General features: G+C 32.2%; 1 protein-coding gene across 1 annotated transcript in view; it reads right to left on the minus strand.

Moving 5' to 3' along the window:
* The window catches only part of Adcy2 (adenylate cyclase type 2 Ac76E), a 42,430-nt gene that overhangs the window by 14,461 nt on the left and 11,296 nt on the right, over positions 1-16,673 (minus strand). The window contains exons 2-6 of the mRNA XM_071775820.1: positions 6,838-7,004; positions 5,231-5,566; positions 4,467-4,661; positions 2,836-2,942; positions 1,780-1,891 (exon numbers count right to left, since the gene is read on the minus strand). Of these exons, the coding sequence (XP_071631921.1) occupies positions 1,780-1,891; positions 2,836-2,942; positions 4,467-4,661; positions 5,231-5,566; positions 6,838-7,004 (917 nt within the window). The remainder of the gene's footprint in view (positions 1-1,779; positions 1,892-2,835; positions 2,943-4,466; positions 4,662-5,230; positions 5,567-6,837; positions 7,005-16,673) is intronic.

Raw genomic sequence — 16,673 nt, forward strand, 5'->3', positions numbered from 1 at the left:
ATGTTCGAAAGAAACCTTTTATCTTCATCGCACTGTATCACGTGTGGCTTGATTGAACGATATTTAATATTTGTCGAAAAAACCGCGCACATCACATTTTTTGCGATCTTTTATATTTATTATTTTTGATCAAAGTTATCTCTCTCCATTATTTTTATAGAATTCGGCAATTTCTATGAATTTTATCAAATATATTGCAAATACTTTGTTTTTTAAATTTATCTTCTTTCATTTATCCTCACACTCCTGTTTTTTTTATAACAAATAAAACGTATCTCTTTTATAGCGTTATATTTTCGCAAAAAAATGCAAAACGTTTTATATACAGTTTATTAGGAATTCGAATATTGTTCGAATAGTAACTAAAATAAAAAATATTTAAACATATTTCACTTTAAATGAGTTTTATGAGATTAGTTGTAATTTTACGGAAAAACTACATTTGTTAATAAAACAAAACTTTTTGGTAACCATAAGAAATCTTGGTTGCAATTAAAGTGAATCTCCGACTTTCAACTTTCTAGCGAAATTAAAATTGTAAATGTGTTTTGAAAATTAAGAATTGTAGACGAATTGTAAGATATTTCTATATAATAATTTTAATCATTCTATATGAGTTTCTATATCAGTGTTTAAAATAACTGTTTTGCAAATTTTATATATTTTTTATAATTTTTATTGTTTCTCACTTTGACTATTAGATAAAGCTAGGCATTTAACTGAATATCATTGCAACATATTATCGTAAACATAGTGCACGAGTAAAACAAATAAAATTGCTATACTTCTGAAAAGGCAAATGTTACATGTTTTTTTTAGATTTGGTTACGCTGAGTCACAAGCCCAGAAATTTATTTAGTCAACGAGGAACTCGGATTTAAAAGTATATTGACGGACTAAAATTCAATTTGTTCGTTGCTGAAAAACATTGTATTTGAATCGTTAAAAGGAAATAAATACGCGCAAACAAAAATCAGAAATATTCTGCAAATAAATACTGAATAATTTTTTTTAAATTGTCACGTTTAACATAACAAACTTTTCTTCAATTTCAAGTTGAAGCTTTCAACAATTATATTGTGTAAGTAAAAGAATTTTTCCTATAACTAAAATTAAAACATCTCTCCTCATGCTAAAAATTTTGTAACATTAGTGTTATACTAAACTCAAATGTTTACACATTTTATAGAACAATTTTTATTGAACGAATTTTATTAAATTTGAGAATTTGAAATGTGAATATTATTCTCGTACAAATTGAAAGTACACTTTCAATGTCCTTCTTTGCACAAGTGATAGGCGATCATATATTCTGCTTGTTGGTAAAGGGTAAAAGGTTTCAGACATTTTATTCACCTCGCACTAATGGATCCATAGTCGACCTGTCCTTAGGTTAGACGACAATATTGATGATAATATACGTAGCAAGAAATCTAGTTTTGCAGGTCACCCAGTGTTCTCTCCCTTTATCGGATTATTTACCTTGCGTTAAAAGTAATTCCAGAAATAAATTTAATAAGCAATTTTGAACTTACATTAGTAAAAAAGACGCGGTATACAATGATATTGAATAGGATTAATTCTATTAATAGAATTTAATAGAATTAAATTTCTTTTTTACAATAAATATCTAAAGCAGTTTTTACAAGAAGAACATTGAAAATGTTTTTTATGCTATTGGGGAAAAGTTTTGCTGAATAAGAAAATTTATTCTTTTAAATTACATCCAACATTTAATTAAAATAAATAAATTAAATTAACTTTTATGTTTTCTTTTACCTGCGCTATTTGATCGAATCTGCCAAAGAGCTCGTTGAGCGTCTTCACAAGATCGGAAGCTGAGAGCTGTTCCGACAGCGGTGTGAAGTTGACAATATCCGCGTAGAGAATGCTATACAATCAACAAAGATATATTGTTTTTAAAAATAAAATTTTATGTATTGCAAAATTTTTCGACGAAATGCAGGAAAATCAGAAGCAGAAATCAATTTAACAAGATTGAAATCGTTCTTGTGAACGTTAATGTTAATTCAAGTTTAATAATTACACTATAAAAAACAGAGCAAGAAAACAGGTAAAACATTCTTAGTAAATAAGAACTTTAATATAAAAATTAAATTTAAATATGCATGGAATAATCTTTTATTAATCTTAGGAACTTCTAATGGGTGTACTTCAAAGAAAGGGGCATTGAAAATTCGTCTTTGATGGATCGACATCTAAAGTGCGCTCGATTGAATATTGAATCCGGAGATGCTGCACAATCGAGCGATCATATGATTTAAATTCAGATGCATGGCTAGATCGATGGATAGAGGACGGACGACCAAAGGCAGTGTGCGACACGTGCAGCATGCGTTTATTTCAATGCAATCAATATTCCTTGCCATCATCCTCGACCCATATAATCCTCGCGCGGGAGAACTAAATACGCGCGTGCCTTCTAAATACACTGATTATGATTAAATTATTTCTGCTCTTGACCTTGCGCAACCGGTCTTATTTTTAACATTATCTCTCTTTTTGTGAATCGATTCCATCAAATGCTTATATAGTATTGCATATATATTTTAACGAAATATTGTATAGAAGTATCAGAGAGCGATTTCGATTTAAATTAATTCCTTCACAAAATAAAAATTGTTATATATTTTGAAGTTATTTAGATAACAATAATAAAAATACACGATACTCTTCAGATTAATATTTTATAACAATATTTGCATTAAATATTTCGTAACATCGTTGTAAGCGATCTGTTTCGTTACAATCATTAGTATATTATAAATTTTAATAGGTTTAACAAATGTAATAATAATAAACATAATAAATTACCTTACGTTATTATGCCGTTGTACATACATCTCTTGGAACGTGGTTTGCTTGTGCTTATTGGCTTCCTGACAAGCATCCGCCATTTTCAGCATTATACTTCTTTTTACCTGCGATAACAGATTAATATTTTTTTTTGTTTAGTATAAATATCATCTATGTATTATTATTAGCTGCGTAATTTTGTAACAATTACATTAATTATTCGATTAGTGCTTATATATCCCCTATAACGTGTTGCATTGGAAATTTCTGTGATGCGTTATGGAATATCGCATCAACAAAACATCGTATTCCATACTTTCCGATTAGCAGATTAACACGTAACTCACCCATTCGAAACCATAAATTATTCATGTCACCGGTAAACATATCATTATATGATTCATGCGGTATGTGCATTGATAGGAAATAATTGAAATCCGAATTGCAATCAATTTAAATGAACAATTCGCTCTGCATTACGAGTGCTATTAAAAATAATTACAAATAAGGAAATATAACTTAAAAACAACAGCAAAATTAATGAAGTAAAATCTATCCGGTCATTTTTATATACTTTTTTCTATTTTGTACAAGTCCTCGTAACAATCTTATTGTTAAAAATATAGACGGAGTTTGCTAGAACTCGTACATTCTTACACACGAATTTAAATATAATATAGGGGTACAAGTATATTATATTTAAATAAAAAATATGCTTGTAGTAATTTTACGAATAACAAAGATTATATATATATATATATATATATATATATATATATATATATATATATATATATCAAACCAGAAATAGTTAAAATTCGACATTGTTGCTATGAAAAGAAGTATCGAGTATCTATTATACGTAAAACGTTTATATACTCATTAAGCTCTAACAACGGAGTTTTTAACGAGGTCTTCTCAAATATAATATCATCCTTCACTGTATATTATGCAATATTGTATACCGAAATAGAATCCTCTGGTAAAAATATATATATATATTTTTTGAAGATATAATTATTGTGATCAAAGAAAATCGGACTGATTGCTCCATCCACGCGTTTCAAATAACTGACGTAGAATTTTTGCTGTAAATACTTCGTATCTTCTCCGACCCTCATTTAAAGTAAAGTTTTTACAAATTTGAGTCTAATTTCACAGAGAACTTTAACGCGAATCGTTAATTACTTTCGTCAAAGCACTTCAAAAGTCATCATCTGATTTTTATTGCAGTATAGTAAATCGATATCCATCGTGTGATTGCAAACAGATCGTAGTATATAATACGCAAAGTACGATAAAACAACAATTGATTAGAAAACTGCGCGCGCGAACTTTTATTTTCTTTTATGTTATAATAACTTTATTTCCTGAAAAACTATTTGCCTTTACAAGATGCGAACGCCTACATATTTCATCCCTCGCACGAATTTAACTTTGTTAAATTAGTTTTGTGATTATTGATAGTCAAAATATAGTCATAGGCAGAAATTTAATTAAACGTTAATCAATTGTTGGACGAGTCTAACAATGAGAAGCCTTATCATCGTTACATATCCATGCGGCGAAAATTCAACGCGAATACTTCCGTCATGGATAGTAATCAACATTTTAATTAAATCACGAAGCGACACATTTTTATTGCTCACCTCTGCCGCAATATAGGCTGGAATAACGCTGAGCAATAATTGTTCCTGCTGCTCCCTCTCGCATTCAAGCTTGATTCGCGATTCGATCACCGTCTTTGTCCCGGAGAAAGTCTTGCGATGGGCCATCATTGTTAGGATCCTGTAATACATGCCTGCGAAGATGGCAGCCAGAAGGAATATGATCTCCGCAACAATCTGTTCGATAAAAAGGATACCTTTCTAAAATACCTAGTTTATATATATTTATCGAAAAATATTTTTCCGGTACTTTTCCTAAAATTGTTCTCTGTGATATAATAGAACATGGTTTCAAAAATTATTATTAAATGTATCATATTTATTGTTTTATGTACGTAAATGTACATATGTATGATAAAAAAAACACTAATTGATCCGTGCCTTGCAACTTTGAATAGACTTCCGTACAATACATCAATTTACATAATTCTCTTTTTGCTTTTGAATTATATCATGTTCTATCCTTTATTTCATAATTTAAACTGAGGCTTGAACTCAAAACTCAAAGTTCCTCTAGCAAATCCCATGCCTCAGTACCCTAAACTCGAATTAAACTGAACTAAAATAGCCTTATTATGTTATCCTTTAAATAAATAAATCACAAAAAACTTAAATTAAAAATTCTTTGGCTAGACTAAAAAAAACATTAATTAAAAAATAGTTTAAAAAATCCTTATAATTCATTATTTTACAATAACAAATCGATTAGGAGAAAGATTTTATCCAACGTTCAACTATATATTTACCTGAATTATGCCGTAATAGCTCGTTAGATCGTCGAAAATAAGTCTTCTCGAAATGTGTGCGAGAGCCAGAATGCAGCTGATGATAAGCGGTGTTTGCCACTTCATTTTAGGTAGAATGGCGATTACTGATAGGATGCAGGCGAACAAGGGTAGGACGCCTCTTAGTATTAGAATTCCTAAACCAAGTATGATGGAGGATGTTAAACCTATTAAAATCTTGGACCGTTTAGAGACCATGGCGGAAGGTAATTGCGTGACCACTAAAAATGTCAAAGAGACGATGAGCATGGTTGTCAATGCCGATACAGGTACAAGATAGGTCACATCGGACAGCTCCTGAAAAATAAAAAATAGTATTAAGTATTAAGAACAAGATCAATATCCTCATGATCTTATTTTCAATAAGATTCGTGCGATTGTTTAGAAAAGCATTCCCCCCTTTTTTAAACATCATTTACATAACTTTTAATATTTAAATATCTCAATATTCAACTTAACGTAATTTAAATTTTACATCTACAACATTTTTCCTAGCGTGCAATAACAAGCTTAAAAAATTAAAAATGGTAAATTACGTAACGGAGAAAGTTGCATTAACGATATGTGAAACGAAATAAGAAATATCGAAACGAACAAAAATATATAGATGAATAAAAATCAAATAAGCATAACGAATGTTATCTTGTCAAACTTTTTTCGCAAATACTGTCGGAATCTATTTTTATTAAAATAATTTTGTTCAACTTTTTCTTTTCTCGGATGTCGAAATAAAGCCTCGTCGATAATTTTCCTATTTTTATGTTACGTTCTAACGTAATAAAATACGAGGAGAACTTTTAGATCTGAGATAAATCACGTTATCAATTTTCTCGCGTGTCCTGCGATAGCTTGAAAGGATCAACACCGTCCATCCTCAGATCCAATCCTAAGGCATGACGTTTTATGTATTCTTCGTGAATCTATCGGTTTGAACAGCGTCTTCGTGTTGTCTGGGCTCTCCTCCGCACCTCCGACATCATATTAATTCTTGGCTCAGTTAACGCTTTGCGATTCAATTTCAGGACAGGTTGACGAAGAATCTATGCATGCTACCGACAGCCACCTTGGACCAATATCGATCCATTACAAAGGAGTACTAGATAGAGTTTTAATTGAAAATTAATTACAACTCGGAACATCATCTTGTAACCTCTGCTCTCGAAAGGTAATATAATGCTCCAACTTAGGAAAACTTGAACATCTCGCTAATGAGCAATGATTGTCTAAAATAACGATTAATAGTGAGAGTAAAGACATAGTAAGTTCGCGTAGCTTAGTTAGTACAGAGGTATTTCAAATATATTTTCTTCGGTCATAAATCAAAGCAAGAGTCACGACTTACCAGAAAAGCGAAAGTACGAAGGTTTGAAGAAAGAAAAAGAGAGATTTTTTATTTTAATTTTTTTAATTCCCAAGTTTTCTGAGTAGATAAATATAAAGATTAATATAGCAAAAATGAACTGTAGACAGATTTTCCTTATTTTAAAGCAACAATTAATTGTTGTTTGATTAATGTGAAAAAAATAATATTTTTAATAGAAACTAGGAAGATTATTAATGATACTTACATGATAGTCGGCGAAGCAGAGAGCACCTAGAGCGATCAGCGAGGAGATGGCGGCGATGCAAAGTGTTCCTGTGTAGAGAGACGACGTTAGCTTCCCCTCGTATTTGTCGCGAAGTTCCTGAAGTTCCTTAACGCCAGCATCGTCGCCGGCAGTATCGCCGAGACTCTCTGAAAAAAAAGCATTGTAGATCAATTTTGTCGTATTCATATATCGCGTATGTGAAAGTAAATAATGTGCCATGAAAAAGTGTGCGAGAAAGAATTTCTGAATGGAGAACAATTCGAGGAATGCGAAATACTCGGTATATTCGATAGTCGTTGCGAGGAAATATCAAGTGTACGTGATAGAAAGATGAATAAAGATTGCAAGATGCACATGTGCGATGTGAAAATTTTCATTTGTCATACCTATTATCTCTAAATAACAACATGGACGATTCACTGTCTTAATTTATTGAAAAAGGGTACAATTTAAAATATTTATTAATATAAAATTTCTAATTATTATAAATGTATGTAATTATTATATATGTAAGAATTTAATGTTTCAATAATAACAAATTGAAATATTCGCATAAACTTCTCATTTTGCTCCGCATCTAACGAATATCTTTTTACGTGCTTCGGTACAAACGTAAGATAGAAACATATTGCTGCAGGTATTAATTAACATTACAGCATCAGTAGCTTAAAGGCATTCCGTTTACTTGCAACGCGTATACAACACAGTAATAAATTCTGACTGTATCGCAAACGTCGGCGTCGGAGAATCCGACGGAGAATTATTAATATAATACGTTCTGACTTCTGTAAAGGGCTTTCATATCGTAATGCGTGGGACTGTAACTAAACTGTATGACGTTGCATTGTGGACACTTCAGTCGCAGCAAGGTTTAATTAATAATTTAGTCTGAACACGAACCAAATTTACGTCATAATAGAGTGCATATTGCCCAACCGTTCAATTATTTCAGCAGCATCTTTGATGTTACTATTAAGTGCGATAAGATTTATCCAGTTATACAATAATAATGAAGTTTGTGCTCTACAGTGAAAAGCTATGTTCTCTTATGTTTACGTATCTCTTTGCATGCATAGTTTGCCTCGCAACAAACTTTGATATTTTATTTGCTAAAATATAACAAGATATATGTTACATTATATATTAAAGAAATTAAAATATAACTGCCAAAGTAGGATCAATCATTTAATGTACACTTTGGAAACCGCTATATTTTAAAAATATTTGTATTTATAGTATCATTATGTATTGTTTATTATTATGTTATTATATTTTAGTCCAAAAATGTTGATCTCACAATATTGTCAAATATATTTTTAAACATTATAAAAAAAAGTAATGATAAGATCTCGTTTAATACCGTGAGATAATAATGCTAATGCACATAACGAATATTGCACTTGTCTGATAAAAGGAGTACGTGTAGAGTTCTATAATATAAGGGCAAATTGAACTACTTTACTATGTCTCTCATAAAAAGTTTCTATTTTTTTTTTACCATCTTTCTTTACCTTTACTACCTTCATAAAAAATCCAACACTTTTATTGTGCGCTACATTTCAGCCGTTAGATTTTATTTCGTTTTAAAGATTGAAGGGAAAAAAAGGATCGATTAAGCTATCCGAATTATTTCCAAGTTCGTGACTTTCAAGGCTTTAATATCGTTTCGTGGTAACGTCCCATCGATAATTCATGCCGATAAAACCTCAACATACATGAATGATATGCGTGAGAAAAGAGAGTATGTTAAAATGTTGAAAATGTCAAATATTGGACGTGCCTATAAAACTGACCGATATCACAAAGTGCAAATGATAAAAGATCTCTGCAAAGTGTTAACATTTATATTTTTATATTACAATATGTAAAATTAAATAGTTATAAACATTTATGAACTCTTGGATATTATGTTAATATTAATTACCTATTTTTAAAAAAAAGGTAGAAAAAGGTGCATAATAATTTATTATGTAAAATATAAAAGTATAAAAGCAAAAAATATTAACATAAGAAATATATTATATTATTGTTTGTCTAAGAATACATTTGTTGTTGTTTTTTAATAATATCACAAAAGAGATATTATCAAAATAAAAATAAAAATAATAAAATTCAATTTTAATACAGCTTATAATCCTTCAAAAATTATTGTACACGTTGACATAAATTATTCATAATTCTTATATTCGAATTCTCAATTAATTATATCCAAAATTCTCATGATAATAATTACAAGCTCTCTATTATATTAAAAATTTTCAATATAACAAAAAGCTTGTAATTTATATTTTTCATCAAACTATTTATGTCAATTTGTGTCAATGTGTAGGTACAACTTCATTTTTTTGACAAATGTAATTTTTCATCTTCGTAAGCAAAGTAAAATAAAAGTTTAAAGTTTCTCTATTATCTAAATTGCTTTATTACGCACTTGCAATATATGTGATGTCTGTAATATATTAAAATAAATAAAAATGTTTAAAAATAAACAATTTCGTAACTTGTTTAATTATAAATGTTTAATTATAAATATAGTACCATTACATATATATGTTCGAGAAAAATCATTAAATCACCGTTCTTATTACATCATAAAATTATTTCTTTTATATTAAATATTTTTATTTATTTTAATATATTATGAACATATTAGAAATAACACATGATAAAGCGTGATAAAACGCGCAAAATTTGGCATTTGAATTATCGAGACAGAGCAAAGAGACGGAGAATTATAGCGCGATATGTTCTCTTCTGGCCAAAGCTGGCCGAAATTCTAAGCTCATCCGTACGTGCTTTCTGCTCTTTTCGGAGGACATCATTACCTCGAATGGTCACGCATTAGAGGCGTTGCCACGGAGACGCCGGAAATATTCTCCAATAATTTCTCTCAACGCACCGAAAAGCTATTTGCTTTACGAATGTCGTATTGTGTCGAAAATCGTACAATTATCGACGTCGACCAAGACGTCTCTTAAGTAGGCATTTACATTGAGATTTTGCGTTATAATATATCTCCGCTTGTAGAATACGTAAAAAAAGTGTGTGAAGACACTTTTCTTATATTGTATAATTTAAACCCAAGCTACCATTAAATCTATTAAAAACTCGATTAGCTATAAGGCTGTTTTTGAGATAATCTTAGGTATTCGTAATCGAATGGTTCGCGTGTACACAGATACATGAGTCGATCTCGCCGTATACATTTAACACAAAACACTATCGTGTCTCTCGATTATGTCGACAATTTCTGCACAAAACATGTGTATTTATAACTTATTGATATATTTATTTTAAATTTATATTTTATTATACATATATATATATATATATACTTATTTTTTAAATTATTTTTAATTCTCCTAATTTTGATATTTTAAAGAAAAACCATTTATAATATAGCCACTGCTATTTTAAGACAATTCATTAAACGCAAGTGAATATGATTTATTTCATTTTGCTTTTATCTAATTTGCAATATTATAGTTACACTATAATATTTAAACTAGGTTTTGTTACAATAATCTTACTTCGTTTTTCAATCTTTGCAAACGGCTTAATCAATTATTTGGCCATTTATTACTGTTGTATCAAATGTTTGTTAAATAAAGAGGCGCAGCCACGCTTCGCGTGTTCGAGGTACGTGGATCTGCAAGTGCATTAACTTAATTGATCGAAATTGTCGTCGCGTCGGCGTATAAACGAATCAACCTAATCTGCTAATGAAACAAGTCGCGTTCGGACACGCGATCGCGGCTAATAGTTCGATGAAGCCAAGGGCAACGACGCGCCGGTGTCGACGATTCTAATTAACCGCTGCTTTTGTGTGGCGTACGCAATACCACGGAGGTGCGCAATTAGGCACCTTGTTAAACTGAATACGCTCAAAATCATCATGATTTCGCTCTATTGCTGCGTGTGTACCACCGCTGCATTACTTCTATGATTCGCAATACGTGTAAATATGTACGTGTCACGATAATATTGCGTGACAGGTAACGTAATATATTATATCCCCCATATTGCGATGTAATAATCAACTAAATGAGATAACGACATATAATAAACATACGAAGAGAATAAAATGAATTACATTACGCCTCGCATTACGCACACAATATTAACATAGTGCTCAGTTTCCCCAGTTACTTTTTTAACTATTTATTGTTATCACTTTTTTCTAATGTTAAGAAACTTTTGTAAAATAGTTAAAAACTATTATATAATGTATAATGGCTAGATATGTATTATTATTTTCCATCCCAAATTCAGTTATATATTCTTCACAAGATATATACTATATGATATATCATTAGAATATGTTATATATAATTTGAGCGTTCATACTAATCATACTTTTCTCTTTCTTCCTTTTTGACACAAATCGTCGCAATTTGTCGTGAAATATAACGTCGTGATTTTAAATCACGAAGAATTTTTCTCGAGTGGAATGATGATTCACTGTCCCTCTGCGTTTATGTACCTTTTAGTATCTTCCTGTTCGCAGTTTATCCATTGCAAAAAACACATCCGCATAGAAATCATAAAAACGTTTCTCTCCGCAAAAACTCCGCATAAATTTGCCTTTATACATCTTAATATTTTCAATACAAATACAATTTCTGTTACAATAAAAGTTGTCAATTTTTCTTCGATATATTAATTCTTCCGATACTTGGAATCCACACCAATGTTATTATTACAATAAGCAAGTTCGGAAATGTATTCATATCCGACAGTTAGAAAGAAGACTGCAAAGTTCGCAAATCTTGCGACTCCATTAACCCGAGAACAAGCGCTTGGGGTGATCTTTACACTCTATTATCGAAAGAATAAAGCTTACGTCACAGTAATTTTAATGTGCTTCTTTCGTCTCTTACATATTTTTTTTATTTCTTCTTACTTTTTTCAGAAAATGTTGAGTAAATCTATATACATATTGTTCTCAAGTACTAACAAATTATAGAATAATCAAAAATATGCAATTTGTAATTAATAACAATGACTTTTAATTACGGTGTAAAATCACCCCAGGTCACCATTTATGCAAAAAAGAATCAGGTGCCCGTTCCCTGGTCAACGTTCAATTAACGTTCGTTTGTCGTAACTGTTAACATCAATGTTGTCTCAAGAAACTTAGATCTAGTGCAACTGGCGCGTTGTCCGCAAATTGTAGATTGCGAAGAGTAACTTCAAACCAGAAATACATTTTGTCGTCACCTACTCGATCGACTTTGGATTGACTACGAACCATGGGTCTCGAAGTTTTGCGATTGCGCCGATTGAGCAATTATCAACTTTGCACGCTTCCGCGCCTTCCGCCTCGGTTTTCCGCATCGCGGTAAGTGAATTTAACGACGCGACGGCTTGAAATCTGTGGTATGCTTGCGACGCACAATTTGCAGATTGTAAAAGTTGCGGAAGAATTAGTCGCGTCTTCGTTCTTATCGGTGATCTCGATATTACTGACTCTGATATTACTATATCATTTTTTAAAGCCTTTTAAATTTAAATAATTACAGCATTTTCTACATTTTTATTATTTTCCCAATATCTTTTAATCTATTTCGTTTGCACTTATTTATTATTTTCTTTTGTTATTTAGTAATTGCTAGAAATCTACATATACAATTAGGCAATTAAAAATTCGGTTATTTTATTATGCGTTTATAAATTTGCAATTAAATTTCTTTATATTCCACGCTTTTTTTATCCCTAGAGAGAAATGAGATTTCTATGTTTTTCATTTTCCGGTGACTTAGTCAAGCTTTCACCGTATGATGCAATTAAGAATTGCTGACGGACACTATTTGGATTTTATGTATGCAAATGGTGAATAAATGCTACGCTGAACGTCTGGGGCTATAGCTTGTTTGTTTCTGTATTTCTAATGCAAAGCGCGGTGATACAAAGACTTATTCTTTCTTGTTCTTATCTAATTAATTTGCAGAACCCTCGACGCATGATAAAAATAATCTATACGTGTTAATAATATTTATTCATTTTAATTATTTATGGCAATCGTAAATTTAGAGCGAGATTCAATGGCAATATATTTCTGCAGTCTACTATAACTCAGATCTAATATAACTCGTATTTTTTCCATAAATTTGTCCTTTTATAATCATGTAACGGGAATAACGAATGCTCTACTTCCACGGAAATTTAATACAAAAGAAATTTAATACAAAAGAATATTATATATATTAAATTTCATTATTTATGCTAACACTGTTGTATGCTCAAAAAATAATACGCTAAACTTTATGTTACAGCTTATTTTAAAACTTGCTTTAAAAAAGCTATTTTTTCAATCTTAGAGAAAGGATGGTATAGCAAAAATAAAAATGGGAATTACATAGAGCTATATAAGACAAAAGCTTAAGTGTAAATAACATTAAATATATAAAATAAATTATTAAGAAATATATTTGTTACAAATGGTTACGTCGCTTTGATGTCGAAATCTCTATTCGCGCAGTTTTTTATTAACATGTGTATGTATGTACACTCATATAAAACATGTTTATTTCAATTAATTTTTCCCTTTGTACGCTTAATAAAGATTCATATTAATTTTGTATTTTATTTGTTCAAAAGCTTAGACATTGCATATGGCATGTTTCATAGAGAAAATAACAGGACCATAACAAGAGTCATGGGTTATTTGCCGCTTTATTGCGTGCCGTTTTATTTGCAACGATTGCGTGCGGTGACATGAACAAATGCACCCTCCTCGTTGGACGACGCACCCTCATTGGCTACATGTCACGCACGTGCGTCGCTGCTATTTGCCTACATCTACAGATAAACGGCGAAGAACATATATTTTCACACGTGCTCAACAATGTTTTCTTGTTAAATACGATAAGATATTTTTCAATCAATATTGACGAAATCCATATTTGCGAATTTTCTTTTCGAAAAAAAGAAAGAGAGTCTCAGAGTAAAGAAGAAAAGAAAAACGGAAAAGGAGAAACAAGGAGAGATTTTGACACGGTAATTTCCTTGTTCAATCCGGAAAATAATGTGAACACTTTATAATGACTGAATATCGAAACGTAATTGCTGTTCACGCTCTTTTCCTTTTTCTGAATTTACGTATTCTAATTACGTTTCTCAATGTGAATAGCGGAGGTTTTGAATCTACAATGAATTTACATAGAAATAACAGAGCAATGTCCAATACACCGCTATTTCCGAATTCCGTATGTGCAGGACGGAATGCGTAATTGCACGAAATCAGGCACGACGCATCGACCGCGGCGATGCAACAATTGCGCTTCACCTGCGAGATAACGGCGATTGTTGCGACCGCGGCGCATACCGATGTCACGGGGATGCATTTACGGTGAAACGGCCGCGTTTCGCAAGGCGCTCACACGCACACACACTCACGCACACACATATCTGATACGATGTTTCCTGCGGCCACGCCAATTCTCTGTGCCGTGAAAGCCAAGTAATAATTGCGGCGCGCTGGCAGCCTCGAGCTTAATTATCACGCCCGCGCCTGTTCGATAACGGCGGCTGCAACAGACAGTCGCTCGCCGGACTCGATTTTATATTTAATTGTGCGCGTGAAGTGTGTCATTGGGTTGGCAGTCGGCGCGGCGCGTCGCGACGCGTTACCATTCTACGCGCGGGGTGTGCATCCACGTTCGGAATTGCCGCCGTATTTACATGACTGGCGTAATCTCCTTTTGACAACGCGTTAATCTCCTCTGCATTAACGCGTGTTTGTAAATCAATCTGTATCGGATTATACGCGTCGCTCTCGCGATAACACCCAGTCAGACGTGATTGACTCGATTTTAAATTGAATAAATTAACGCCGGCTATCTCTCTGTCGATTTTCCTCTATATTCCCCGACACCGAAAAATTACTAAACCGATTGTCGAATTTCAACGTCAGTGTCTGTTTGAAATTTCCTCGCGTTCGCAAATATTCGCGTAACAAAATATGAGTGGTGTAAGTGAGACGTAACGCGTAACGTGAGATAATTTTATATTTTATTCCACGGACGCTTTTCTTACGCTCAGAGAATACAAATGTATTTCTCTTCGGTATCAGATCGAGTGCCAGGCATCTCGCTGTCAAACGATAGTACGTACGTACAAGCGATAAGCAACATGGGGGTAGATTCACATTCGCGAGAAGACGTATCGTGCCACGCCATTTCCGTTTATTGATATCATTGCTCGAAAATAAAAATGTCCCCGCGTGGCTGAGGTATTTCAACGCGATTGAGAAAGGTATACTGAGTATATAAAAGGTCAAGATAAAGTGTACAGCGGGAACGCATTAGGAAATCAATTTTTGTACGCCTTCATACGACCGTACCATTTCGTGCGTCCCCTTGGTAACGCGCGTTAAAAGCGCGGTATTAGCTGTTCAAAGGAGGCGAAGCTTTCGACGCGAAATATCGCGTGATACCGTTATCATTAACCTGGCAATATCGTTACAACAGTAACCACTCGAGTGTTATTTGATATTAGAATACATGCACGCCGTTATCTGCTAATTTGCGTTGTTGTATCAAAATAAGCGGTAATTTTCAAATTATAAAGTGACTAAATAGATTATAATTAATATTATTCGGTGCAGTAAAATGTGTAAGAAGTTAATTAATTAGTACGTATCCGTTAATTCTTTAGATAATAAATTTATATACATATAAGTATCTGTCATAAATTTAATTTTTGTCGTCATTAGCGAAATAGAGTTGGAATTAATTGTGCGAACGGTAGGTATTTAAAAAAAGAAAAAAAAACCGAACACTAAAAAGAAATTAAAAATTGAATTTTCTGTTTCTTTTGTTGTAATTTACGAGGTCTGCTAAAAAATATCCGGATAATGTGACATGCATAGACTGCACGACTTATTGAATTAAAAATTTAGTATTTTTCAGAATAAGCTCCTTTTGCAGCAACTTGGATAACTTTTGCAGCCCATCGTTTCTACCATTATTGTTGAAAACGCTTCTCAAAATTATTTCAGAAATTTATAAGTTTTTTTTCAAATTTTGTTTAGTGCAGATTTCAAATCGAACGTTATCAATTCCGTGCCCCTTTAAAATCTTTTTGAAGCTTCGGAAACAAAAAAAAAGTCGAGGCTGAATCCGGCGAATATGGAGGCTGCCACACTTGTGATATCCCGCTTTTAGTCAAAAAAATGTTTGACGAGTTAAAACGAGTGAACAAGTAAAGCATCCACTCCTGAGAGACCCTACAGAATCATCCCCGTATGCTATTCTTAGCAAATCAAACGTCTGGCCATTTTGCTAATCTTGAAACAGAGCTCGATACAATATGATGTTCGGTACACGTGCCATGGCTTTCAGACATCGTAGGAATCGCCACGAAAGAAAACACGACAAGCTTTATTGACTTACTATAATAGCCTGACAGTGTATAGAGACGTAACTTTTAGAAATAACTTGTATACAAATCCGCGCATACCAATTCTGCTCTTCGTCATAACGACGAGCGTGTTCTCGGTATTTTAATATACAATACATCTCCAGTTTGAATAATTTTTTAACAGACCTCATATACTGAAGATTTGTACTTGTGACAATTTTCGATCTTAAATGTCATCGTTCATAAAAGAATGCGTTGTTTTTGAAATTATTTAATCCAAACGAGTATATCTAAGATCAGTTAATAACTAAAATCAGTTTGATAAAAGTATGATATTAGTTCTGCATGCGTATTATCAATTTCTGTATGTGGGAGTCGAGAGTTCCAGTTGCTCGTACGTATGTGTAGAACCTGCGTACTTCCTATGTGTGACTATATAACTATATCCGTTT

Source organism: Temnothorax longispinosus, chromosome 4 (genome assembly GCF_030848805.1).
Source record: "Temnothorax longispinosus isolate EJ_2023e chromosome 4, Tlon_JGU_v1, whole genome shotgun sequence".
In the NCBI taxonomy this organism is placed as follows: Eukaryota; Metazoa; Arthropoda; class Insecta; order Hymenoptera; family Formicidae; genus Temnothorax; species Temnothorax longispinosus.